Source organism: Mytilus edulis, chromosome 8 (assembly GCF_963676685.1).
Source record: "Mytilus edulis chromosome 8, xbMytEdul2.2, whole genome shotgun sequence".
NCBI classification, from domain to species: domain Eukaryota; kingdom Metazoa; phylum Mollusca; class Bivalvia; order Mytilida; family Mytilidae; genus Mytilus; species Mytilus edulis.
The window spans coordinates 31,033,025-31,059,226 of NC_092351.1; the positions used below are offsets into that span (position 1 = coordinate 31,033,025).

At 33.3% G+C, this 26,202-nt stretch overlaps 1 protein-coding gene across 1 annotated transcript in view; it reads right to left on the reverse strand.

Annotated features, from left to right (window-relative positions):
* Positions 1–16,145: 16,145 nt before the first annotated feature.
* Positions 16,146–26,202, reverse strand: part of LOC139485331 (interferon-induced very large GTPase 1-like) — a 42,079-nt gene continuing 32,022 nt past the window's right edge. The window contains exon 2 of the mRNA XM_071269749.1: positions 16,146–25,517. Coding sequence (XP_071125850.1) covers positions 18,040–25,371 — 7,332 coding nt within the window. The 5' untranslated portion in view covers positions 25,372–25,517 and the 3' untranslated portion in view covers positions 16,146–18,039. The remainder of the gene's footprint in view (positions 25,518–26,202) is intronic.

The following is a 26,202-nucleotide window of genomic DNA, read 5'->3' on the forward strand; positions in this document are numbered from 1 at the left end:
AGTTTATTTCAATCTAGGAGTTTGACATTCGCTCTGGTATCTTTCGTCCCTCTCCTTAACTTTATCCAGAAATTCTTTAGTTATATCGCCATGCAAGTAAGCAATTTCACAATATTTGATTACCCTCTTTCACAACAGGCAAATGTTTATCAATCAAATGAATAATTTGTTAGTCAAACATGCAGATGAGCCGTCAATGTAGCGTTTTTTTTGTACAAAATTGTGTAAAACTAAGGTACAAACAAGGTATGTCCTCTGATTTGCTGTTTAATGTTATATTAATTGAAGCAGTGAAGGACATATGATTTGCCAAAATCTCGTCTTTGTCAAATGATAATATTTTTGTATCTGGGATTACACGAGGGCTTATTTATTCTCAGTCCTTTTACAAGACACTCGCAGTAGTTAGATTTCATACAAAGACAATATCATTTGAAGGTTTTTCAAACAACATACATACTGTGAAGAGATGATAGACATTTCACAGCCTCTTTGTCTCTGAAAACGGTCGATTATTCACACATTGTTTTCCTTAAGAATGCGATCTTAATGTTTTTATCCATTCTATATAAGTGTCCATTTGAGCCTTTTCTTATTAATTATCCCATGATCTGGCGTAGTCCGCAATAGAATCTATAATTATTTGGAATATTTCCAATTACTGTGTTAGGGTTTTGCCTTTAAATTGTTCTAAATTAAGGTCCTGCAAAGCTTCTTTATAATTAAATACTTTGGGTACAATGGTTTGGAATAACTGTAGATTACAAAAGGATAAGACTGATATGAAAATAAAGTGGACTTTTTGATGTAACCTTCTTGTATTTTAGAACGTTGCTGGTGTGGACTGTAGCCATTTCCATATAGATAAACGGAAAAGAAAGAATTTCCTCTTTTCCTCATGTAAAGGTTCCGATCTTACTGAATTAATAAGTCGGAAAAAAGCTACATCACAAATACTGACAAGTCTTTATATCGGAGAAATGTAATATTGCATCCTTTGTCAAGTGTATGATCTATCAAACATATTAGAAAAATCAACAGGCAGTGAAAGAGAAACGATCTGATACAATGTTACCCTAAAGGATGATTAAGATGTGAACAAAAGTAATCAAAGCTCCAAGAGGGCGATCTATATTCGGAAGACTTTTTTTTACAGTAGACCGATGGTTATGCTTTTGCTCCTGACTTCGTTGCTGTCGAAAAATTAAATTAGCCTATTACATTTTCATCACTGCAGGCTGTACTAAAACAATATCCTACTCCTTTGATGTAATCATTACCCAGAAATGTTCTCTTTCTTTCCAGAAAGGTCTGATTTGATTTGATTTTAACGCCATTTTTAAGCACCGCATTTAGGCTATTTTGAAGCGGCCAGTTTTTATTGGTGGAGGAAGCCGAAGTGCCCGGAGAAAACCACTGACCTTCCACAGAAAAACTGACAATCCTAGTCAATTAAGATTGTAGTCGAGTGCACCGGCACGAGCGGGATTCGAACTCACAACCTCAATGTTGCTGGCTAGTGATTACAGTAGTAACTACTTAGACCACTCGGCCACCGAGGCGCCTCTTTTCGGAAATGAGTACTTAGTGAACGGCTATTGGTGAGTAAATTTTCTTAATGATGTGTACTCTAATAGATAAAGATGCATAGACGGACAAGAATACATATTTAGCTAAGACGAATACCTAGTATTGCCAAAAAAAAAACAGCGATCCTACTAGTAACACACATTATGTTGCTCACGGGAAATACACATTCGGGGATAAGTCGCTGCATGTGATATAACAATTGATAAGTGAGAAGAGGATTGTGAATTCGATTATTCGCCTTCTGGGAGGAAAACTATCCCACACAATTCGCGATTTGACTTTGAGTTAAATTGTTCTCAAACGATGTCTTGGTTAACATGGTATCAAAGGTATCATGTCGTTCAAGAAATGAGCATACACATAACGCCCTGCAAATAAGAAATCAGAAATAAGCAACCTAATCCAGGACTCAGATAAATCTGTAACCTCTTCCAATCAATGTCATGAATTGGTTTAAATACTTAGATACTGAAGCATTCTATGATATTCTCTGATTTTATATGTCTAAAATTTAATCAAACTGTCACTTTCTTCACAATAGCATAGCCTACACATGTTATAAAATAAAATTGATTAAAAGGTTAATTTCTTCTTAATCATCGTACCCTGTCGATACATCCGGGATCGCTTCTATTGGAGCTCATTCATTTCCCAAATTTAGTGTGATTTATCCTCTTAATTAATCGATGTATGATATCCATGAATCTGTAAAGTATAAGTATTGTTGCCGTAATTTTAGACTGTAATACTGAAAAATTATGTAAGACCTATGCATGTCTGAGTTAATCAAATTCTTAATTGGTAATTAAAACTCAAATTCTTAGGTTACTTAGATTTATTAATTTCATCTTTAAGTTTTCGTATGAATAATTACGATGCTCACACGACCACTATTTTCAATAGTCAGCTATATTGAGTACATCTTAGAGGAGAGGAAGAATCAACAAACAAGGTGAGAATTTCTTTCATCTAAACCAATTATATATGTTTGCTTTGATTTACTATTATTAAATTAATATCTATGCAGACTCGATGTACAACTTTCCTCACTTTAAAAAAAAATCCAATGTGGATGAATAGTCGCTGAAATTCCCGTAAAAAATATGTTAACTAAAGGTAGTGATTTGGAAATTCATATTGTTCAAACGCACACTTATCTTTTACTTTCAGTTTTGAATTGTCAGTTTTAAATAAAATTCACATATTTCTACAGGCCAAACATTTGTTGTATGCTTCTTCCTCTTCTATAGTTACGGAATACCATCAACTTTTTGAGGATTACTTTCCGGCGCATACCTGTATGAGGTCGTTTTAAGTTATTTTTTTTTTTTTTACTTTTATTTATATATGAAATTTACAATTTTTTAAGTTTTATTTTTTTACATTTTTTATATATATTTTTTATAACTATAAGATAAAAACAACAAGCACATTTAGTTTAGATGAGAGTATGTTTTAAGGAGCACCTCATTTCAGATACACTGCTGGTATTGTAATATCTGTTGCAAGTATATTGTGCAGTTCTTCTTTGTACTAGTTCCAATTTATACATATTTTCTGAGGTGTGTGGATCCCAAACTGTACAGCAGTACTCTAGTTTTGGTCTAACTATTGTTTGGTAGGCTCCTTCACTAATTTTGAATTTATTTTTAGATTACGTCTGATGAATGCTAATGATTGGTTTGCTTTTGCTGCTGATTGTTGAATGTGTTTGTTCCATTTGAGGTCTGAAGAAAGTGTAATGCCTAAATATATACTTGTTCTAAGATATGACCATGCATGTTATAATAGAAATGTCTTTGATTTTTCTTTGTTGATACTCTAAAGATGTTACATTTGTCCTGGTGGAAAGACTAGCCAGTCTTTCTCCCATTTTATAGCTGCTTCTATGTTTTCTTGAAGCTTTATGCACTCACTTTGGCAGGTTATAGGCCGATAGATTATGCTGTCGCCTGCTTACCCTGGCCTTGTGTAAACTGTCAACACATCTACGGCTTGCAAGGAATTTTTCATAAATAAATGATATCTTTTTCAGTGTATCCAGTTTAAAAAAAAGTTTACACGCCTAGAAGGTTTATGCGAGTACCAATTATCAGAAGATGTCACGTGCATTAACCATTTGCCTCATAGTTGTTGCAGTCATTATGCAAATGAAAGGTACATTTTAAAATCATAAATTTTATTACATGCAGTCGAAAATTACCTATTTGTCCAATATATATACCTCTTATTTATCTATTTCTTTAATGGCGAGTTTTATAATGAGAAATTGTTTTCCTTTTGATTTATTGGTAAAGTGATAAAAACTTGGTCATGTATCAGTGCATCCAAACATTGTTTCTGGAATTCCAATTAGTGGGTTCATTGAAGATGATTAAAGTGGGTAGAAAACTCCATCGAACATTAAGCAAATATGGAACAAATGAGTCAATATCATTTGTGGATGGTGATGAGTTGCCTAACATATGGTATCTGTATACTGTACCTCTACACCTTGTGTCTGTTTACTGTTCAATCTTTGTTGTTTGTTTTATGCATGTTTTGTATTGTTTTTGATCGTTAGATCTTTTTTTAGTATCGGCCACGATTTTGTACTCCTGGTCGATTTTTCTGATTTTTTCTCTCGGTTAATTTAAGAACGTCAATATAAAAAAGGACATTAAAACACCAGACATTTGTAACGGTGAAGAACATTTTACACAGATTTTATACTTTCAATTGATGAATTACTAGCGATTTGAGACTGACATTAAACAAGAAACGGAACCGACACAAACGTATTTAATTTGTCTGAAGATACTAATGCCAGTTGGCACGATGTCAGAAAATTGTCAATAATTTATGTTATGTTTATTGTGCAGCTTTTATAAACATAACATAAAACAGCTTGTATAATTGTACCCTTCGTTGAAGCAATTGATCATTTATTGCACTATAAGAATTTATTGTAAGTATAGAACGGATCCCACTAGGTATACCATAATGAGAAAACAAAAAACAAAAATCTTAATGACACAAAAATCTAAATCATTATTAGACATATGCATAGTACTTTACAATAAAAACAGAATTATCACAGTATGCTTAACTCTAAACCGTTCTGATTGTTGTCTATAACAAATACTCAAAAATTTTGGATTAATTGTATATTTCGCATTCGTTTTTACAGAAAATGCAAATGCCACAATTCAACTAACAGCAACCTCTTACCTGCAAACATTTGTATCTCATGATACGTACGATGGAAAAATATATTATCCGGAAGGGTAAGTAAGATTGTAAAACTGAACTGTCTTATATAATAGACGAATCACAACGGAATTGAAATAAAAAGAAACAGAATTGTTTGCGTGTACACCTAAGGTAAAAACAAAAACGGTGTTCGACGTCTGTCATGGAATAATTGTGTTTTTATACGAAACAAAACAAAAACAAAAACAATAAAAAAACGTTCTTGTCTGTTTACATTCATATCATTCAAAACGATAACGAACATATAAGGGAGCTTCAAATATAAGAAACCGAGGTGTAGCGATTTTCATCTGTTATACTGATTAAAAAGACAAGCTATAACACAAGCATGCCTGCGAAACATTGTTTTTGAAAGTCTACATCGATTATAGAAAACAAAATATTTACTCCTTTGAGTCAATTTTATGTTCTTATTTCGTTTCAGAAATTATTCCCGCGACTGGTTGATTACAGGACATGAACTGAATAACGTTATCACATTAGAAATCCTAAACTGTACCCTAGAGACCGCTAAAGGAATGTGTTTATTTGATTACATATTTATTTATGACGGTATGTAGTAGTTTAAGTAACCGACTGAATTGCAGTCCGTCATTCTTTAATGATTCTTTATGTCTTTCGTTTTCTTATGACACACTTTTTTTTATTACGGTGGTTAGTCATGTTAGTAATCAATGACAAAGATAAAAATAAAAAAGTGAAATAGCGTCACTGATCAGTCTTATGTAGATGAAACGCGCGTCTGGCGTACTAAATTATAATCCTGATAACTTTCATAACTAAATTCATAATTTAATCATGGTAACTCAATATCTTTTTTCCCTCAGTTGTATGATTAATAATCAATAACCACATGTGTTACACAACATTTCATTAAGGGCATATGATACAGTTAAAAGGGAGGTAATGACGTTGCTAACGTAAGTCTTTATTTTTTCGCGACGTCAGACTATGATATTTCGGGAAAAGATGCATTTTTAATGATATGTATCATTCAAACTGATTTAGATTAAAAACGAGTTCGTGGATCCCCTCTATTCAAAATGACATTTGTACTTATTTTCATGATAACGTCAACTATGCAATTAAAAAAATTAAACAACAAATATACAGCACAACATGACGTTTCTTTCTAATTCATGAACATTGGATGAACATAAGTTATTTTCTTAAATTAAAAATGCCTAAATTAATATGATACTCTTTTGTCAATCCTGGTATCTATGATGTGCCCAATATTCAGCGCTTCTGTGTTGACTTGAGCTATCATTGACATGTTCATAATTATAAATTAACTGTTAACAAAACTTTGAATTTTTGAAATACTTAAGCTTTTCTACTTCAGGAATAGATAACCTTAGCTGTATTTGGCAAAACTTTTAGGAATTGTTTATTTTTGATTCGTGCGTCACTGATGAGTCTTTTGTAGACGAAACGCGCGTCGTCTGGCGTAAATATAAAATTTCAATCCTTGTATCTACATTGTATGATGAGTTTACTTACAACCACTGGGTCGATGGCACTGTTGATGGAGATTGATTCCCCCGAGGGTATCACCAGCCCAATAGTCAGCACTTCTGTGTTGACTTGATTTATCATTGACATGTTCATAATTATAAATTAACTGTTAACAAAACTCTGAATTTTTGAAAAACTGAGGCTTTTCTACTTTAGGAATAGCTTACCTTAGCTGTATTTGGCAAAACTTTAAGGAATTTTTGGTCCTCGATGATCTTCAACTTGGTATTTTTTTTGGCCTTTTAAACATGTTCGATTCGAGCGACACTGATGAGTCTTTTGTAGACGAAACGTGCGTCGTCTGGTGTAAATATAAAATTTCAATCCTGGTATTTATGATTAGTTTCTTTACAAACAACTGGGTCGATGCCACTGCTGGTGGAGATTTATTTCTCCGAGGGTATCACCAGCCTTAATAGTCAGCACTTCTGTGTTGATTTGAGTTATCATTGAAATGTTCATAATTATAAATTAGCTGTTAACAAAACTTTGAATTTTTGAAATACTCAGGCTTTTATTCTTCAGGAATAGATTACCTAAGCTGTATTTGACAAAACTTTTAGGAATTTTTGGTCCTCAATGCTCTTCAACTTGGTATTTTATTTGGCCTTTAAATATTTTTTATTCGAGCGTCACTGGTGAGTCTTTTGTGGACGAAACGCGCGTCGTCTGGTGTTAATATATTCAATTTTAATCCTGTTATCTATGATGAGTTTATTTATAAAATTATAATTTCAAATAAATTAACAAAAGACAGCTTGTGTTTATCTTATAGTACGAAACAAGTTATGTATATCTGTCAAAGGAAAAATACGCCCACTTATCCGAATTTAGAGAAAATATCATTTTACTAAGAAAGTAGCACGTGAAGGTATATGTTTTTTACAACTTGTTTGATTGAATTCGGTAAAAATAGCCTATATCCAAATTTTCATCAAAATATCATCATGGAATCGAAACTGTATGTTGTGGCCTTAATGCGAACTGTACGTAATGAACTACGTACCCTACAGATCTTTTTAAAATTTTACATATGGAATCTGCTTGTAAAACTAAACTAGAAAATAAAATAATAAAGGGAGTAACCATCTAATCCAAAAAAATCGCAAGATATCTTTGTATTTTTAATATTCTATATTTTGGTTGATCCACACATTTCTTTTTAAAATTGATACAGTATTCAAAATTGATCGACGAGTCTGTTGATGCCAAACAATCCTTAACAACTGTACTTCTTTTCAAGCTATTCGCTGTGGACGTTTTGTGTTTAGCAAGGGACATATTCGGCAACACTAATGTCGACACAACTAATACGTTAGAACTCTATTATACTTTGTTGTTCTCGCCTGCTCAGACGATCCGTAATTTTCGTATCATAGCTCTGAGTCGAGAGCAGGCATTATCGGCGATTTCATAATGTATGAGAAGAAGTAATCAGCAACGTCCACGTGTGTGAGGAGACATTATCACGCTAAATTTCGTAAAACTGTCTTCGAAAGGGAGAACAAGACAACTTATAGAACCATAAACAGATAATTTGGTTTACTTCGTATATATATCGTAAATATCAGCTGCTCGACACAATGTGAAGCGTTTTAGCTCGTTTACTGCGCTCAATCGACAAAAGAGTCAAGATTATGGCTCGCAGCTGATATTTTACGATATCAATGTGTAGAAAATCCCAATAATCTATCGTATAGGGTCGTAATAAAATCGTGAATGTGCATCACCCACTTTCCTAATAAATGAAAATGCGCAAGTGTAATAAATTGATACAAATATAAACTGACTGTGCTGACAAAAATAGAGGCATCCCCGTAACAGTGAGGACAACCGAAATACTTATGTTTGTAATAATACTGAATCATGTATTTTTAACTTGTTTGTTATCTATACCAATTATTTTACGTTCTCTCAGTATGTCAGAGACCTTCCGGTGGGAAATTTAGATACTAAAAAGTTCATGCAGTGCAAGAAACGAAGAAAAAGATTTTTTAAGTAGTGAACATTAAAATCAACAAACTAGGGTAAGTCCTCTGCTGCAAGTGATTCGTATTATTTGATGTATGCGTTAAGAATCTTTGGTGGCCTCCCGGTTTGGATGTCTATAACAAGTATGATGTGATAATCCAGCGTTGCAAAGTATTGTTCACATAATCTGACCTAGTCAATTTATTAAAACATACACCTAATATATGATACTTTAAGATGATGTCATTTGTTTTTGAAGCAGTTCAGTGTTTCTGTGGTTCGGTTGTTTTCCTCTCAACGTTTATATGTTTCTAACAGTTTTGGTTTGTGACCCGAATTTGTTTTCGGTCAATCGACTTTTGAACAGCTGTATACTACTGTCGCCTTTTTATGGCATAGTTATCAAAGGTACCAGGATTATAATTTAGTACGCCAGACGCGCGTTTCGTCTACATAAGACTCATCAGTGACGCTCAAATCAAAAATATTTATAAACCCAAACAAGTACAAAGTTGAAGAGCATTGAGGATCCAAAATTCCTAAAAGTTGTGCCAAATACGGCTAAAGTAATCTATGCCTGGCATAAGAAAATCCTTAGTTTTTCAAAAAAATTCAAAGTTTTGTATACAGGAAATTTATAAAAATGACCACATTATTGATATTCCTGTCAACCCCGAAGTGTTGACTACTGGGCTGGTGATACCCTCGGGGACGAAACGTTCACCAGCAGTGGCATCTGTATAGCATTATGTAGATTGTGTTGCTACAGACATGTATAAAGTTAATATTATTAATGTACTTGTGTAATGCTCTATAAATGTACATATGGCGATGTTATGAGAATGTATCTAGTATTGCTAAAGAAATGTATATAATTTAATGTTATACATGTATGTGTGTAATGCTATATAAATGTACCTATGGCGATGTTATGGGAATGTATCCAGTATAATGCAAAAATTAACCTAGTGTGTTTTTATCAATATAAGATATAAGCAAGGAAATGTGGTTTGATGATTCCAAATAAGACAATTACCCGCAACTGTTCACTGCCTTAATACGATAATGATGATAATGCCGCCGATGACGATGCTTAGTTTCTATGTAATGTTTTGTTTGATGTCTTTGATTGTTTAAAGTCATAGAGAACCCTTATTCAACGTCTTGCTTGATCAACACACACATTCTTATGTTGTTTGATAATTCGTGATCTCCAATTAAGCGCCACTATGAGTAATTCAGTCCAGTGGAAACTCAATTCTTCCCAAAACATTTGTGATATCAATTCTGGTTTGATTTTGATTAATTTCGTAGGAATATAAGCATAATTGTCGCATTTTTATGTAGACGAAACGCGTGTCTGGCGTATCAAATTATAATCCTGGTACCTTTGATAACTATTTACACCACTGGGTCGATGCCACTGCTGGTGGACGTTTCGTCCCCACGGGTATCACCAGCCCAGTAGTCAGCACTTCGGTGTTGACATGAATATCAATTATGGGGTCATTTTTGTAAATTTCCTGTTACAAAACTTTGAATTTTTCAAAAACCTAAGGATTTTCTTATTCCAGGAATAGATTACCTGAGCCGTATTTGGCAACTCTTTGGAAATTTTGGGTCCTCATTGCTCTTCAACTTTGTACTTGTTTGGCTTTATAAATATTTTGATCTGAGCGTCACTGATGAGTCTTATGTAGACGAAACGTGCGTCTGGCGTATTAAATTATAATCCTGGTACCTTTGATAACCATTTGTTCATATTTTTTTTAAAGCCGTTTTACTTGTATTGTGTACTTTCTTCTGCGTGCCTAAAACATAAAGTAACATCAAAATAGTACTGAACTCAGAGACACTTGTCTCAGAATTATTTTCTCTATATACCTTAATATAACACAAGGTACTTAACTAAATATTTTGAAAAATGACACCCAGTCCCGAATTCCCGTTATTTTTCGATTTCTCGGTTGTCAAACCTACTTAAACTTAATATGCCGTAAATCTAAATTGATTTATCTACACAATGGTATATGACACGACTATCATTGTTGTCGGGATCATTAGTAGCAGGTCTCAGAAGTCGGTCAACGGGATTTTTTTTGCATTCGTCTCAAGCTTTGGCAACACCCAGTCCGCATGTAATTTTATACTGGTTTCTCATTGATCAATCGTCTGGCTAAACATTAATGTGGGAAATTTTGGTCAATTTATAACTCTACATTAGTGTCATTGTGTACACGTGTGTTTCATAACAAAATGAATGTCAAACAGCTTATAGCATTGAATGAGGTAAAAAATGGTCATAACCTTTTGCTTCTGGGGCAAAGTGGAACGGGGAAGAGCCATTTGGTCTGTACTATAGAACAATAACTAAAAAAAGGGGGGAAAACGGTCGCAGTCACAGGAACAACGGGAGTGGTTTCCTTGAATATAGGTGGGATTACTGTCCATTCCTTCTCCGGTATAGCAGATGGTCATTTTTCAAATGACAAACTATTACAACAATTGACTATTGATGAATATTTTCAAAAATACAAGGGGTTCTGCAAGTTTAGGATTTTAAAAATGTCAATTTACCATTCAAATAAGGATTGACATATGTTTTTGTTTTGTTTTCCCTACTCAAAATGATATCAAAATGTTATTAGAAATATACATACCATGAACAAATAGCATTATTACCTGAATACATCTTTTCATTCAGTTCCATGATACTTCAAAATTTCTCGCTTTTCAAACCTTTTGGAGTTATCTCAATATCTTATGTAAAGTCCAGAGAGAGTCTGAATGATGTCAATAAAATGGGAAAATCTGAGTTCTAAAATTAGAAACTCCTGACACATTCGACAGACCTCAAAAAACACTTATTTGGGTTTGTTTCACATAATCTGTAAAGAATTTACAATAAAGATAATAATTTATAGTCAGAGGGAAGCTGACAGTTTGTATTTTAATAATTTTTATAATAATTCAATCACTGCGGGCTGGGTGTTGCCAAAGCTCGAGACGAATGCAAAAAAAAATCCCGTTGACCGATTTCTGAGACCTGCTACTAATGATCCCGACAACAATGATAGTCGTGTTATATACCATTGTATAGATAAATCAATTTAGATTTACGGCATATTAAGTTTAAGTAGATTTGACAACCGAGAAATCGAAAAATAACGGGAATTCGGGACTGGGTGTCATTTAAAAAAAAAAAAAGTACCTTGTGTTATATTAAGGTATATAGGAAATTTTTTTTCTGAGACAAGTGCCTGTGGATTTCTCACAAAATTTGATATTTGAATATTGAAAAGTATGACTATAAAGTAAACAAACATACAACAACAATCCTCTGGAGCTCTGTTTCACTTTTACCCGTGTAATGATTGCTACTTAGTTCACACTCCCGTTAAGGACTTCACGATGAACTAGCCTAATTTCGCTTCTGAAATAACATTTTTCGTGAATGGAGCTTTTGATTCAAATTAAGTCAGTAATAGACATTTACCTGACTGGAATTATTTTCACAGGTGCCTATTTTGAATTCCGCCAAAAAGGCAATGATAATCGTTTTAATTCAATATTGAAATACTATCGTTCTGTGGTTTACATTATCTCCCTACATAGAAATAGTTTTAACCGATCGCTCTGTGTAAGTTTTGTCAAGAAAAATTTTATCATTCAATTTTGTTAGTTTGTGCGCGAATATTTCCTTATTGTAAACCATGTTAACTAGACACAGCCGACGTACCGTACGAAAAAAATCGTTACAAATTGAATTTTGTTCGAGTTGTGTTTTCAACAAAATGATTTAATATTGTCCGGTGCTCACGAAGGTTAATAAAAGCCTTCTTCTTCTTCTCATCCATCTTCACGTTATTTCCTCCGAACTTGGATCGTATACAGCGAGCTGTATTTATTTAACGGATCAGTTCAAAATTAATATATTCTCATAAAAGTTATATTTCATTGTTTAAATATTGCAAATCAAGAAACAATTATTTACGTAATCTGATGTACAGTAGTTGTCGTTTGTTTATGTAATTTATACGTGTTTCTCGTTTTTTATATAGATTAGACCGTTGGTTTTCCCGTTTGAATGGTTTTGCAAGTTAGTAATTTTGGGGCCCTTTATAGCTTGTTGTTCGGTGTGAGCCAAGGCTCCGTGTTGACGGCCGTACATTGACCTATAATGGTTTACTTTTATAAACTGTTATTTGGATGGAGAGTTGTCTCATTGGCACTCACACCACATCTTCCTATATATATATAAGCCTTGTATAATAAAAATTTATAGGACACCTCGTTGATGAACGCCGTGGTGTATATCATTAGACAAAGCTAATACTAACTTCTCCCTTCCATGCTACTAGTGAAGTACCATTGTTTTACAGGTTCTAAATAATGTTGCACAAATTCCAGATGAATTCTTATTTTATCCGTGATGATATAGCCTGTCCATTAATATTCCGAGACTAACGTCAAATGACTTCTGACTGTTTAAATTGTTTTTACAAGACAAGTCAATGAAAGAGACAAAGATAAAAAATAAACCCTGAAAAAAAAACATACAGACCAGAGGACAACACTATACAACAAAACAACGACTCCAAATTCAGCGGGATGTTCGATACCTGTTAAATGTCAAAAGTGAATTTGTAAGCTCTGAGAGATGTTTTTATCGTCACGAGAGTGGGCATTGGATAAGACAATGTCCAAATGCCACAGTAAATCAAAAGAAAAAGATTAGTATAAATAATGCGTACACTTTTAGCTACCTTGAATCGAACGCACCTCTGTTGTGTAAACAAATATCAGCCGATTTGTAATGCAAAATACACACACTTATATGTTTCAAGGTAACGGTACATGTGTAGGCATTTTAGGTTCATGTGGACTGGGCTAAAATGTCATCTCAAAATTTTACTCCGAGTACATAAAGCATAAAACATATTTGAATTGTATTTATCTAGGGCATGCTATGCCTTTTAAAACTTTTCCAGATGATCAGGTTTGTGTGTACTCAGAGTAAATTTTGAGGTGAAATAACAGCCATTTTAGCCAAAGGGGCCCAAACGAAACTTAACAGAAAATGTAAACTGGCAGAAAGAGATAGGTGATACAAAGTGGTTTATATGATAGAAAATGGGTATACTATACCATTAATTTAGCATTTAACATTCGAGAAAGAGAACAAGAAAACTATAAAACTGCACAGGACATATATAATTTTGTCGCCAGTGAGTTAAAAAAAACCTTTTAGAAAAAAAGGTTGTATACGTCTATTAAGAATCAAACCTCACGCAGTTAATCTATTGACTGTAGCAAATAACAAAGGCTCAAAATCAAGATTGGTTTTTAGATGCGAGACACTTAAACCCACATTTTGCAAAACTGAGACACACAAATGAAGACGACACAAATGCCAGACAGTTGTTTGAAAGAAGAAACTAGTGATTTAATTTTTTTTTTAAATCTTACCAAATACAAAAATGTAAAGCAGATACATTTTATGTAATATTCATATAGGCAAATTTACTACGAGTAAAATGTTTTGCCATTTGGACTATTCTCTAGTGGGTATGTATTTACCAAAGTAATGAGACAGTTCGTTCGAAAATGGAGAGGAAGAGGAATTCAAATCGCTATACATTTGAATGATGGTCTTGGTGGAGTTCATTGAAAACAATATACCAAATATAAAGTCAATCCCTTCAATCACGAAAAAAAAGTCTGGAAAACTGATTTTTCGGATTGACAAACGGACTGACGGAGTGCAAACCTAGTCTCCTTCGACTGCGTAGGTAAGGTCATGAGAGCTCTGATGAACACAGCAATACGCACAGTTAACCAGATGCTCCACATGGATCAGCTTTATACGATCGCAGAAGTCGAACCCTGAACAGTTGGGGCAAGTATGGACACAACATTCAAGCTTGATACAGCTCTGAATTTGGATTGTGATCAAATAGTTGACACAGCAAAGGTTTCTGACACAGAGTGAATGTGGTCTAATGAACTTATTTTTTTTTGCTTTTGAGCAATACACTAAAGTGTAAAATTATTTTTTTAACCCCCCCCCCCCAGTTTTATTTACCCCCCCTCTTTTCCATTTTATTTCACCTCCCCCTTTCCCTGATTCCAAAAATAATCTGATTTCAAAATTCTAATGCAGTTGGCAACAATAACTGCTCATTTACATACATCATAAAATATCAAAATATAAAATGACATACAGTCATGTCGGTTAAAATTAGTATTAATTAATATAGTAACTTCTAAAAATGAATTTACAGCTATACATCTCAAGACAATCATCATTTCTTAATACAAAATTTTGTAGCAGTGTAAGGGAGGTAATAACACATATATATGTAACAGTATTCCTTAAATCTTAATTGAATTTTTTTGCTTACACTGCTTTAAAATTGTCTAAATTGTCCTTTAAACAGAAAACCCCTTATTTGTTCCTTATTGCTAAATGAATTGAACTTTAGCCCTCCCATAACCATAATTTTTGGTCCCCAGTTTATTGGAAAACCCCTTGGAGCAAGAACCCTTAAACTTATGTCCAGTCTTTCCTTTGTAGTAAGAAACCTTATTGTATAATTTCAGAGAGATCCATACACTTAAACACAAGTTATTGTCTGTAAACTACTAAAATGCTTCTTCTTGGCCTTTTTTTTGCTGTTTATTCCTACGTGTCCAGGGAAATAAACCCCAAACTCAATCCCAGCCTTCCCTTTGTTATTTGGAACCTTGTGGTACAATGTCATCTAGAGATTCATACAGTTACACACAAGTTATTGTCCAGAACCTAGAAAAATGCTTGTTTTTTGGCCCCTTTTTGGCCCTTAAATTCTAGACTGTTGGTATTAAATATTGTAATACAATTTCAGAGCAATTCAAATACTTTACACAACTTATTGTACTGACACTAAATAAATGCTGATTTTGTGCCTCTTTTTCCTAAACCTTTGGGACATAACCCCCAAAACTTATATAGGACGACCACATAATACCAATATAAGACTCTTTTTTTTTTAATTTTTGCGGTCGCATAAAACATGTAAAAAGTTTAAAAGAAGTCTTTCTTCATAGCGGTTTTCGAAATAATAGGCAAAAATTGCATTTAACCGCTATGATTTCGTTTAAGTCATGTCAGCTAGCTTCATTGGCAGGCAGGCTCGACAAATATAAAAAATAATCTATACCTTTATAATGAAGAAAAGGCAACAGTAGTAAATCGCTGTTCAAAAGTCAAGTCGATTGAGAGAAAACAAATCCTTGTAACAAACTAAAACCGAGTGAAACACATCAACTATAAAAGGATTATATGTCCAAGTTTAGTTAAATTTGGTCAAGTAAGAAGATAATATTTTTAAATGTTAACGCACGACGAAAGCTAAGTGACAATTAAAAGTCACTTGGCCTTTCGACCAGGTGAACTAAAAAACCCAATAAACAACTTATAAAAAGTAATATTTATTAAAATAAAAGAAAAGCTTAGTTTATTTCCATAACATTAACATAAAGCTATTAAAACACATTCTTTACAAAAGGCTGTATAGTATCAAGATATAATGATGGATGAACAATTTTGATTTCTTAAACATGCAAAAGTAAAATAAAAAAAATACTGAACTCCGTGGAAATTTCAAAACGGAAATCCCCATTAAATACCAGAGAAAACACTTATTTATCTTGTACTTTCTGCCAAAATGAATCAAATGTATTGATCAGTTCAAAAGGGGTTATTCTAAAAACAGCACACAACATTTTTTTTGTATTTTTGTTAAAGGGTAAGAGCTAATGTTTTGTCAAAATTTTATGGAGAGAAAACGAGTCAATTTTATTTAGTCAAGGTGTTTAGTATCTCCTTAACATGCTTAAGAAGACAAAAATATAACAAACTGCAATTTTACAGTTAACATAGTCAGTTTATAAACGTTCGGGTTATTGTCTCATGAGCATGTTTTTTTTATTTTTTTTATTTAGTTTTGAGTAAATGAGTATAACATTTAAAGTAAGTAAGTTAAAACTTATATTAATAAATATTTTCATATCAAAATGTGATATATTTAAGTATTAAATATACAATGAATTTAAAAGGCATTAACATTTGTATTTATATACATTGTAAAATAATATTTGATTGAAATGTAACAGTTACACACAAAACAATGTTAACCGTATATTTCGGTATTGATTGACTGCAAGACCAGCATTCATTCTTTCAACCTCTAAAACTGTTTGCAAATACAGTATCACATCGCATAATGTCATGTTTACGGACACTGCACAACACGTGTAGTTTCCGTAACAATATATTTTTTGTACTCACTTGATTTTTATAAAAAATGCCAAATCTACAGAGAAAAATATTTTTTTTTAACTGTGGCTATTTTAACTACCAGGAAATAATACAAATTTTGAAGAAAAAAAAATTTTCTACTTCGAAATTTATGAATATCTTATATCAATCATATTATCAAATTAACTATAAAATTATATTTTAGAATTGCTACATTTGCGTATGATCTTTAATACATTTATGAGGGAAAAACTTGCACTACACTTCAAAAGTCCATAAAAAATCAGCACTACGCTTACAAATCCACATCTCACATGTAAGAGTTCACTACTCTTTGACTCTCTTTGTCAGATATTTGGAAGCCTCTAGTTTTATCCATGTAGTGCCAATAAAATATTTTGCCCGCTTTACCCTACTTTTCTTTTCCTCATTTGATAAAATAAAAATTATGAAGTTGGTTTTGAAAATCTTATAAAATACTGGTGATTATATTATAGTTTTTCAAAGTAACAGTTCCAACTTTTCAATGTTTGAAAAATCTAGAGAGATTCATTTTCCGCCAGATTTTAAATTGCTTATAATAATACCAAAATCAACGAAACTGACCCTTCTTTTGTGTTTTTTTCATACACTACCAATTTATAACAGTCTTTTAAAACGCCCGTTATTTTGAAACAAAGAAGCAAACATCCCTAAATTGATAACTTAGCTCTAAAAAATAAATATGTTTTGCGGAACCCTGTGCCTCCTCTAGTATAACTGTAGTCAGAGTAAAAGAAAAATGTTGACATAAAAAAGTGAGTCCGTTTATCATTAAAATACAGAATAAAAAAAAATGTTTGGGTGCAATTCTCTCTTTCCAAAAATACTGGAAATGATTTTTTTTTATTTTACTTTAGAAATTTATTTTCTTATAATAAACAAGTATTTGCTGTAGCTTCATAAAATTCTGTGAATGTTGAACGAAGTAATTGGTGTTTAAAAAATCTATAACCAAAGACTCGGCATAAATATTGACGTAACCGATGCCGACTACATGATCGACAATCGCTATGTCTCACTTTTGTGACACTAATGTCGCTGGCTCGACTAAAATAGTATCAATTTAAATATGTATCGATTAATACTTAAATACGTAATACTAGATATACAAATTATAATCATTTTTCACGTTATAATGTACGTAAATTGTCCTGTCCAATGTTGTTAATGGGAAAGGACGCTATTTGGATTACTTATCTCTCTCAGTCTCCTTAACTGTTTACGTCAAGTACATGATTACCTACAATGTATTCAAAACCAATTTTTACTTGTTATTCGTTTCATACTTTATGAAGCAATACTGATATGCGAATTATAAGTTTACCACGCATTGTTCACAGATTTGATTTCATTCAGTTTTTTTGTTATAAACTGTTTTTCGCATCCTCAGCTGTTACATCATTCCAGTTTTCTGGCAATTCTGGTACTTTTGTGTTGCTTTTTTTCGAAATTTCATTTTTAAATGTTTTGAAATACCACATCCAGTATTTAGAAGGCTTATAAATTGGCGTAATCTCCCAATCTGGAAACTTTGTTCTGTAATGTTTGTATTTATGGGTTTTGTTTGAGTCTGATAATATAAAATCCTTTCGACTTTGATGAATTAAATGGTTACATATATCAGTAACTAGCTCCCCACTGCCATTCTCCCATGCATATTCACCTACGCCTTGTGGACGATGTTGTTTACAACTGTGCTTTAATGAATCTAAGTGATTGTCATTGTATTCACAGGGTTCGCTACAAAAAGGACAGGTAGCACAACACCCCCAAAGTCTTTCAAATATAGAAGTGTATGGCTCTTTTTTCCATCGAATAGTTTCTTGTGTGGTATCAGTCACTATTTTCAATAGGCTTACTTTTGTTGAAGAAATCTCCTTAAGAACAGTTCTTCTAAAGTTTTCAATATCAGTAACATTTCTTTTCCCCACGTGTTTAAGTTTTTCCTTTGTAATCGGCAATAATTTTGAACTTGTAATGAACTCTTCAATCCACGCAGATATCCGATCACCGAACTTTCCTTTTATTTTATCAGTTGCGTTGTTTACAGAACTTATCACGTCCTCTATTGCGTTATCTACAATGAATTTACTTAATAATTTATAGTTCATGACTTTTTGCCCGTCCCTTTCAAATAAACATTTGTTTGTGTAGTTGAGAAGCCAAATTTCAACAAAAGAAGCAGGAGAAGTAATGTACACACTAAAATGGTCAAAACTGTTCTTGTCGATCAGATCTTTCATCACCGATTTAATTAAATTATATTTTGAATATTCAAATGATTTCCAAATTTCGGCCTCCACTTTACTAGGTAAAATCTCGTATATTTGCTCCAACACACTAGATTTGATTGCCTTCTGAAAAAAATTCCCTGCTATAACGTCTTCAGTTTTCTTTTGAACGAGATCCACAAACAATTTCAGGGCTGTTTCTTTATATTCCTCCAGTTTTATTCGTGGATTATGCTTTTGGTCATATTGTCTATTAATGTCTATAAATTCTTTGGTAGAGTAAGCTGCAATTTTTGTCAGTATCATGGCTTTATATTGTGCTTTTAATCGGAATTGATGATCATTGTCTTTATGGTCATTATGCTGAGTAATTTCTGACTCAACCATTTTCATTATGTCACTCATAAAGACTACATTGAATTCCACGTCTTTAAAACGTAGCTTTTTCAAATAGGTCTCAATCTTTAAAAATAACTTGTCAGTAAAATCCACAGTTTGATTGATGCATACCGCAGGCTTTTCTAAATTCATGCATCCTGTCAGCAAACTCTTCTTAATACTTATATGACTGTCCAAATGTATATCATTAAATACAACAAGACCATACAAGTTTGACATTTGTATGCAATCGTTAATTGTGAGATCTTCTAATTCTTTGTAAAAATTACCGTGTCCATAAATATTATTTCGAACTAATCTTTTTATTTCATCAAAAACCTCATCAGGCTCTTTGGCAGCATCTACTGGTGTCGTAGAGCATTTGGCAATCCACGATAACCATCCTTCATCAAATCGAGCATGCAATATATTTTCAGAGACTGCAGTTTCATTGCTATCATTGAACTCTTCAGCTAGTGTAGTGGCATAGCTGTTTATTTCATCCTCGCATTTTTGTATTGCCTTTTCACATTCGGTGAATTGTTTTATCTCATTTTGAATCAACTCTATTTCCCTGCCTGACCTATCAGAAAGCGGTTTCATGGATGTCTGCAGCTTCAAGGAATATCCTTGTTTCCATTTCAACATTATATTCTTCAATGTATGTCTTTCAATGAATTCATCAAATTCGTTTTCTGCTTTTTCGAATTCATTGGTAAGAAATTCAGGTAAATTGTTTCGCACAGTCGCTATCAACCCGTCAAATTCTGATTCGCTTTTACATTTGAGAAGAAAACATCTCTTTTCCCGAACAAAGTTGTACAATTTCGATTCTAATCCCCAGTACAATTCTTGGTAATATTTATCTAATTTAGTAAATGCTTTAGCTTCAAGGTTATTTTTAAAGCTAAAAGCAAAATCCTCCGTTAGAATTCCATTCCAAATGTCTTCTATTTTTGATGCGGTGTCTTTGAGTGAAAAGTACGCTTGGCGCTTTCGTGCTATGTCATATATAATTGTCTCCCTAATCGTTGTTATATGTGCGCTGTAAGATGGACTAATCCGTGTAACTGGCTGTTCACCAGTAGAAAAATTAGGCAAATACCACACGTACTTCTTATCAAAATCAATAACCTGATTAAAATAATTTATATCGGAGATATCGAGTTGATCTGCTGCTTCCGCTGTCATTTCATCTAGAGTGTTTATCATGTGTTGTATATTGTATTCCAAAGCACTATCGATGCCTCCTTCAGTCTTCACATTCTGGTGTATAAAAACACATGACTGTTTTAAGTTTAAACTATCACTCGCTGTTTTCATTTTCAAAAGTGCATGAACTACCATTTGCAGTACTTCTTTCATTTCGCCCTGTGATTCACCGTTAATGTTAACAATATTTATATCCGCTATGCCCATGATAAATGTTGCAAATTCGTTGTCATGCTGGTAGTTCTCGTGACCTAGTTCTGGTGCTCGCAGACCTTCAGTATCAATAACTATAATGAATTCAAAATCAAGTTTTTCGTCATGGACAGGTATCAGCTGCATAAATGCTCCTTTTGTAACTCTTCCATGTCCAACAGGAAACTGGAGTCCAAACATGGTGTTTAGTAATGTCGACTTTCCTGAACTCTGTATTCCTACTACTGATACAACTAAACATTTCCTGTCGCAAATTAATTCTGCTACCTCGTTCAAAACTGCTTTAACCCATACAATTGGTACATGTATAAGATCGCCATTCATCACTTCAAATTGTACTCCTCCTAAAAGAAGTTTAGCTGGTATGCAAGGGAAGTGTTTCACTAGATTCTTGGTTTCAACAGAGACTCGTGATTCTTGGTCTGCAGTTGCTTCATAAACTTGTCCCATTTCCCGAATAAAATGCTCAAATCCCAATTGTCCTGCAAGAAAGTCTAATTCATCATTGTGTACATTCGCCTTAAAAGCTTCAACTTCATTTGAATTACTCTGTTTTGCAGCCTTTAACTTTTCTATACTTTTTATATATTTAGCATGACAAACAGACATGTTCTCCCGTGTAAGCTTTTCTAGATAAACTTTTAGCCAAAGGGCAAAGTTAATCAATTCTTCTTCATCAAATTGAAGGTAATTGAGAACAGTTTCTAAAAATAAATGCATCAAAGGGTGCAGAATAGGTAACCTCTTCACTTGTTCCATTCGCAAAGATGAAATTGCTTGCTTTATTTCTACTTTGTGCTTTGGGGATTTGTATTCAGAAGGTTTATATAACCTTTTCATATTCTTACTTAACAAATTCAAAATATCCCCCTGCATTGGAAGTACATCACGTTTGATACTAAAGGTAGTACTAAAACTGTCAAGCAATTCTTTTATTTTCCTCGTAACTCTCTGTCCTCGTTGACTAAAATCATTTTGCAAAACTATTTTTGATTCTCCTAATATAACTGTCAGACTTTTGGTTGGCACCTTACTAAATAAATCCTGAAATTTGAAATCAATATCATTCTTTATATCAGCTGATTTTCTTTCTTGTCCATCCATCGAAATTAATCCAAATTTGGTCTTCTTATGGTCAATTGATTTCTCTTTATATTTGTCAGTGATTTGTTTAACATTTTCTTTTGATCTCTTTTGTGCATCTATCATCAAAGCAACAGTTGATTTTGATGAATAAAATGTTTGAAGCAATTTCTGTGTTTCGTCACTTTCAAGCGATTCGATAGTAATAAAAACCACTACACCGGAAGATAACAGAGATAATATATTTAACTGTTCTTTAAAACAAGTACCATCACCTCGTAAGTTCAGTATCATTGTTCTTTTCTCACAATTCCTTCCCTTTTCACTTTTCAGATATGGATTAAAAAAGGTAGCCTCAATTAGACCCTCGCCTATTGTTCTTTTGGAACGCCCAAATGGTGAACAGTAGTTTAAAAACACATCATGATTTTCGTTTGAAATTATATCATTAATGATTTTAGATTTTGAAACCTTTGGACAGCCAACTCGGATAAAAGATAAAATGTTGCATGGACAGTCAGCTGCTGGAATTTGTTTGTTTCCCGACGTAGATATGAAAACAGAGTTGAAAAAGCTTACGGACGGAGCCGTTAAATATTCGTCGGGTAACACTAGTGGTACAGCTAATCTGCATGTATACATTTTTGAAGCAAGCGCCTGCTTTAAAGTCTCTGATGAACATAAAAACAGCGCGACCATCAAGTCCAAAGCATTCAAATTTTCAAATAAGTTGTCATTTTCATTTAACGTCGAAACATTATCATCTTCTTCAAAATCATCAAAGATATCAAAATCATCCGAAGCTTTACGCTTATTTTCGTTTTGGAATTCTTGTACATGTTCCTCTAGAATTTTATATATAGAAGAATGCTGTGTCATTATTTTCTGTAACAAAAACCACAACAGATTTTGTTTCTTTTTATTAGTTGTTCTTTCATCAATTGTCACAGAATCAAGCACATTAACTGTTGATGGCATCCGCATTTCGGTAAGAAAATTCTTAACTTTGTCTTGAACAGTTTTCCGAGATGATTTGGTAATTGGGATATCTCCCTTTTGGCCACTTTCGTTCTGTTTAATGATAAACTTTGGAAGTGAATACATTTTACGGTTTGTATGTGTTCCATTAATGAACGGTAATAGATCATCTTGAAGCTGAAGCCAGTTGTAGGGAGACTTCTCAGTATTTACGCCAATGGCCGATTTAATATCGTTTTCTAACACTGGTTCCAATGCATGGACGCATTTGATGAAGATTTTTTCGAATGATTTAGATTTGTTCCTTGTTATATTTTTCACGATGAAGTCTATAAGACATGCTTGATCTTGGACTTTAGATTTTTTTGGTAAGTTGTTAAATTCATGAATTATTTGTTCTGATTCCGCAATGAATGTTTTTAAATCTGATTCAGAAAGAAGTTGTGGAAATCCACATGTTTCATCAAAACGTAAGCGTGAGAGAATAGACATAAGAATGACAAATTCACGAACATTTTTTGATTTGAATTCTATTAATATTCGGTGGCATACAGTTGTCATTTCACTAGTGATGTAAAGTTCAGCTGTTTGTTGGCTCCTATGCCGTTCCATCGTATCAATGTCTTCTATTTCTGGAAGGAATTTCGTCTTCAACACAGACATAAACGTATTTATATCTTCTATGCTTTCAGTAGATAAGGCACTTGGCAGATCTTGGAACTTTGCATTCACTTTAGCAATCCATAACATCAACGTTGGTCTGTCTTTCAAGAAAACATACTTCAAATGACTTAATAATAAAGAAATTTCGTGTTGCATCTTAGCGCATTGCATTTGATCCTGTAATTCATCAGAAAATGCAACCTGTTCAAAGAAGTGTTGTACCTTAACATTTGATTCTACTAAACTTTTGAAAAATCCATCGTCTTTAGTAAGGTCGAATAATCTATCTATTGATTTACAAAGTGTTGGCAAAATGGAACTAAAGTCTGTTAATTCAAACGTGTCAATGCAGCTTTCAAATATTTCCATGTTCCACGCGCATTGCATAAAATCAGCTAAATCAAATACATTATAAAAGTCAGTTTTATGATTCTTAAGTACTTCCCAAATCCCAATGAATTCACCTCTTGAAATTAGCGACCAAGTTCCATTTTCTGTAGTCAATCTCTGAACCCATTTTCCATAATCAGTCTCATCATGTGGTCCTCCTATGGGATTAATGTTTAGCTGCACTTTTGACAATTCTTCCTCCGTATGATTTTTTACAATACTGCTGTTACCTGAGAGATACTTTCCTGATACACCAATGCCAATAGCTGGTCCCGGCCCTGTATAACCCATGCTGGTAAATCCATCCAAGGAATCGTTTACTAATTCCTTTCTGGAATTATTTGAAGATTTAATCGAAGAAGTATAAGAAGCTTTCCATTTAAAAACTCCACCAAAGTGCAGTATTCCCATGTTAATGTGACTACCATAATTTTGAAAGAACCTTTTGCATTGAGACAGACTTTTCATACAGATCGCATTACCCTGTAATCCAGATTCAATGGTTTGTAAGGTTTTAATAGCATTTGATATTAAATGAATATTTTCTATCTTAAATTCATAAGATTTGACTGGCACGAATGCATATTTTTCTCTTGACTGATAAAATTCTTCTGAACTGGTGGTGTTAGTATCGTCGATGTTCTTCATTGATGTGAAAGATCCTTGTAATTTCATGCTAAAAATTGGAAACCCAATATGAGCAAATAACCTTGCATTTTTGCCAGTTGTTTGCAAAGACCTCTGAAATGTATCACTCTTCTCTCTAGACGAAAATTCAACAAACTGAACTTCCTGTTTCATTGATGGTCCCTGGAATGTTACATCACCGACTAAATCGATGACTATACCCTTCATTTCTGTGATTGAATCTATACATTGATTTAAATGGATCCCCCTTAAGGCACAACTACTTGATGAATGACTTAAAACTTCTCTATCAGTTAAATGTGTCGTTTTTACGTCCCTACTACTGTGTATAGGTTGTAAATTTTTAAGTTTCGTGTCTAAATCCAGATCATGTCGGGAAGTTTTCCAAGATTCACCAGGTTCTAATGCTGACGTCAGGGAACTGGCTGTATTATGGAAATCGTCCTTAAAATTATTGTTATCAGGTTGAAACTCATCTGATACTTCTTTTGCAGTTCTCTTCGGAGCAGCATTGTCGCTCTTGTCTTTTCCAAAATTGTCTTTTATAATTTGTTTCAAAGCTTCATTATCCAAATCATTGCGTATACTTGATTGAAGTTTTTTCAAATGACTGTCATTAAGATATTTTAGCTGTATGGTATTGGTTAAGCCAAGCTTTCTTTCAAATACTTCTGACCAATACTGATGATCTAGTCCATACTCATCCTTAAGTCTATTTTGCAACTTCAGTTTGTCAGCTTTCAGTTCGGTTTCTTGACTTGTTTCATGTGTTTTATTGTCATGCAATCCTCCTTTTGAGTGTTTCGACTCGCTATTTTTGTCATCAACTGCGACAGTCTCTGTGTTTGTGGCTTGTAACATATTTGAGGAAGGGTTTTGGCTGGTTTGTTGTGATGCCATATTCAGGTTTGTGATTTTATTGTTCTATTTAAGTTATATTAAGGTCGATATTGTTATTACGTGGTACAAAATTAATGTCTCCTTGATCTCCATTGTAGTTCCCATTATCCATCATCTCTTACTATCTTTCATATCATTTGGGTGCTCTGAAAACAAAAGTTTGAGAAAATCAGGAAAATGACAGCTCAGTAACAATTGATACGAAAACAACACATTACATGTATATAAATTCTTTTAAATTCTTATAATACGTACATATTTGTAATGTAATTATATACATAAACTCAACATATATACCAGGACTAAATTTTGTATATATGCCAGACGCGCGTTTCGTCTACAAAAGACTTTTAAGTGACGCCCGAATCCAAAAAAGTTAAAAATGCCAAATAAAGTACGAAGCTGAAGAGTATTGAGGACCAAAATTCCAAAAAGTTTTGCCAAATACAGTTAAGGTAATCTATGCATGAAGAAGAACAGCCTTAGTATTTCAAAAGTTCTAAATTTTCGAACAGTAAATTTATAAATATAACCATATCAATGATAACTCATGTCAGTACAAAAGTGCTGACTACTGGACTGGTGATACCCTCGGGGAAATAAATCTCCACCAGCAGTGGCATCGACCCAGTGGTAGTAAATAAACTCATCATAGATACCACGACTAAATTTTGTATATACGCCAGACGCGCGTTTCGTCTACAAAAGACTCTTCAGTGACGCTCGAATCCAAAAAAGATTAAAATGCCAAATAAAGTACGAAGCTGAAGAGTATTGAGGACCAAAATTCCAAAAAGTTTTGCTAAATACAGCTAAGGTAATCTATGCCTG